Source organism: Corvus moneduloides, unplaced genomic scaffold (genome assembly GCF_009650955.1).
Source record: "Corvus moneduloides isolate bCorMon1 unplaced genomic scaffold, bCorMon1.pri scaffold_9_arrow_ctg1, whole genome shotgun sequence".
Lineage (NCBI taxonomy): Eukaryota > Metazoa > Chordata > Aves > Passeriformes > Corvidae > Corvus > Corvus moneduloides.
This window is the reverse complement of record NW_022436940.1, coordinates 310,036-313,331: the sequence shown is the minus strand read 5'-3', so window position 1 is coordinate 313,331 and position 3,296 is coordinate 310,036. Positions and strand designations below refer to the sequence as shown.

The following is a 3,296-nucleotide window of genomic DNA, read 5'->3' as shown; positions in this document are numbered from 1 at the left end:
TTTATTAGACAGTGGTAGAGAAGTGAAAAGACCTTGCGTTTTAAGTTTTCATTGGGTAATTTACCTTTCAACGGGCGGCGAAATCTTGATAATTCGGCTTTTGCTGCATTCTCTGCTTCATGCTATGTCTGGGTCACGTCAGTGGCTTGTACTTTCCTGATAAGACTTAATAAACAACTATCTGAAGGCTGAGAAAGCCAAAGGTCCTGTTTGTCTCTGACTCCTGGCAAAGGCTCTAAAAAGTCTCCCCCACGAGGGCAGACACAATTAAGGCCAGGACTGCGTCAACATGGAAACGCTTCCTGGCAGCCCAAAACTCTTCTGCCCACCGACAAGCCATTTGCTGCCACTGGATGACGGGAACGACAGAGCAAAAGCATCACCTTTCTCTCTTCTGGGAGGAGCTGGTTTCACAGCGCAAGCTCCTGACACGGTGCAGATGGTCCCTGAAGGGAGCTTGTAGCCAGCTGCAACCTCCCTTCTATTAGCCCGGGGAACAAAGCGTATTTGGACCAGAGGAAATGAGCTCAAGTTGTGCCACGGGAGCTTTAGATTGGATCTCCAGGAACTATTCCCTCAATAAAGAGCACCTCAAGCTTGGGAACAGGCTGCCTAGCAGAAATGGCGGCGTCAGCACCCTCAGCAAGCTTTAAAAGTCATGTGCATGTGGCATTTGGGGAGCTGGCTGATCAGTGGAGTAGGCAGTGTTAAGTTTGCGGTTGGACTGTGTGATCTTCAGGGTCTTTTTCAACCTCGACCACTCAGAGCTTCAAGTGTAGCTCAAGCAGTGTGGAGTCAAGGGTGCCTTCCAGCATGGATATCTAGGAGATTGCCAGTGGGGAGCAGCTGATAAGAAAGACCAAAGGAAGAGCAAGGGGAGTTCTTCCCAGAAGATTCACTCCAAAGCAGCCTTAACCAGTACACCAGGGCCACTCTGAGCGCCTGAGCTGGGCTGGGGACAAAGGGTGGTGCTGGCCTGGCTGTGCTGTGCTGTGAGCCCTGTGACATCCCGGGCGACGTGTCACAATGGGGGCAGCTCTAGAAGGCCCCAGCAGGTAACGCTGGCCCTGTATTGCTTGGGCAAGCGGTGAGTGCACACGTGGCAGGGAGGCTGGGCTGGGGACGAGGGCCAGGGCGGAAACGCTGCACCCGAGGCTGGCTTGTCCCCCCGCATGCAGGGACAGCCCCTCATATGGGAGAGCCTTGGGCAGGGCACGGTGCCGCTGCTGCTGCTGGGGCAGCGGGACAGGCCTTGCTGCCTGCCAGCTGTCTGGGGCCCTGTCCTTCCCGGCCCCAGATGCCTGTGATTGCCGTCCCTGCTGCCCCCAGTGGCAGCTGCCTCCCTCCCCGCCCCACTCAAGGCCTTCTCTCCATCCTCCTGCAGACCATGGGTCACTGGCTATTCTGGCTCTTGCTCTTGCAAAGCCTTATCCCGTATCCGCAGCCCGCGGGAGATGCTTTGGATGAGGCCAGGCGTCTGAGCATGGAGGTGCATGCGATGCACCAGGAAGTGGAGAGGACTCTTCTGGAGCGGGAGGTGGAGCAGCTTATGCTGAGGCAGAGTGGAGGGGCCTGGGGAGACCTGCCGTGGTCTGCCTTGCAGCACTGGCAGGTCTGGGAATTTGCTGGGCTCCTGCTCCTTCTCTTGGCCCTAGAGTTTATCTGGAGGGAAAGGAGCCTGAGGAGAGAGGAGCGTGAAGAAGAAAACGATGGTGCCAATGAAGAGGAAGTCAGAAATGCGGCTGCAAACCAAGAAGAAGATGTTGGAAATGAAGAAGAAGAAGAAGAAGCCAATGCTGCCAACCGGGAGGAAGTCAACAATGATGATGGCAATGTACAGGAAGTCGGCAATGTTGCTGCAAATGAAGAAGACGATGTTGGAAATGAAGTTGTCCGTGAGGCTGCAAATGCAGAAAACAACAATGATGCTGCCAATGGAGTCCAAGAAGAAGAGCACGAGGGTGAAGATAACCTAGGAAGGATTGCAATGGAGCGCATCCAGTGGCCTGTACAGGACCTGCAGGAAGGCTGTGAGTGGACAACTGACCTGATGGACAATTTTGCCATTTACTTTGGCCACGTCTTGTGCAACAGTTTCTACCCGGTGCTGCAACGAGCCATCGGGGTGGGCAGTGCCTTCGAAGGTTGGAGTCCCCGTGAGCAGGATGTTGTGTACCGTGTGCTGGTAGCCATGAATCCTCCCCGAGGCCACTCCTTCCAGCTGGAGCTGGACACTGCGGGGCAGAGGCGCGGGAGGAACTTCCGCGTCCGCGTGCAGCTGGAGTGCACCTGCAGCAGGGAGCAGCAGGGTGAGAACATGCTGTGCTTCCTGCACCAGCCCCAGGAGGAGCTGAGGAGCAACCAGGATGCCAGCCTCCTACACACGCTGTGCACCGGCTCCTACCTCGACGTGCAGAAAACTGCCCGCTGGTTCTACCAACTGGTGAGAGCAATCTGGCCGGCTTTGCCTCAGTCCCACAATTGGCATTTAGTGCTGCTGCCCTCCAGACGCTCCTGCCGATTCCAGGTGAGCAACGGCGCAGCAAGCTTCCGCATTGAGGTGCTGTTTGGGGTGCGGCAAGGCGACTCAGACATCTTTGTGAGCAGCCAGCCTAGGGAGGCCTGCACGCCAAGCACAACATGGCCGGAGAGCTACGCCGTGGCAGAGATGAAGTTCTTCAAGTGCATCGCCAGGCGGGCCCCCCCTGACAGCTTGCACCTCAAATGCCTGCAGTTCTTCAGCTGTCTGCAGCTGGGCTCAGGCTTTTCCACCTACACCATCAAGACCATTGTCATGCACCTCCTGTCCATCATCCCCGTGTCACGGTGGCGCAGGAGAGATTTTGTCAGGCGACTGGTGGATATCAGCGAGGGCCTGCGCTTCTGCGTGCAAGTGAGATGCCTCAACCACTTCATCGTGGGCAACCGGAGCCTTCCTGGGGAGATCAGGGTTCCCCCAGAGGTGCAAATGGCCGAGACGTGCAATCTCTTCCACCACCTGGTGATGGATCCCGTTGCCCACTCCCAGGCGATGAGTGAGTACGTGGATCGGCGAAAGCGGTTCACACGAACCCTGAACGATGAGCACTGAAAGAGCTTCTCCACCTTAGAGCTGTGCTTGTGGGGCCGGCAGCTGGCCGCAGAGAAGCCCCTCATTGTACAGGGGAAAAGAGGGAACAATGTGGGACACAGAGAGGGAAGGGAAAACGCTGTGCAGCAGCACTCTGCCAGCAGAAGCAGCAGCAGCAGCGGTGTCATCTCAACAGTCTCCTCAGCACCGCATGCGCTGATGACCA

The 3,296-nt window shown here is 56.6% G+C and overlaps 1 protein-coding gene across 1 annotated transcript; it reads left to right on the top strand.

Moving 5' to 3' along the window:
• The first annotated feature begins 1,320 nt into the window (after nt 1-1,320).
• Nucleotides 1,321-3,091, top strand: LOC116439106 (inositol 1,4,5-trisphosphate receptor-interacting protein-like 1). The gene has a single exon (XM_032098212.1). The coding sequence runs from the start codon at nt 1,388-1,390 to the stop codon at nt 3,089-3,091; it is 1,704 nt and encodes a 567-aa protein (XP_031954103.1). The 5' UTR covers nt 1,321-1,387.
• The last annotated feature ends 205 nt before the right edge of the window (nt 3,092-3,296 follow it).

Excerpts from the sequence above, each read along its gene's own strand:
- LOC116439106 (XM_032098212.1), top strand. The coding sequence starts at position 1,388 with ATGGGTCACTGGCTATTCTGGCTCTTGCTCTTGCAAAGCCTTATCCCG.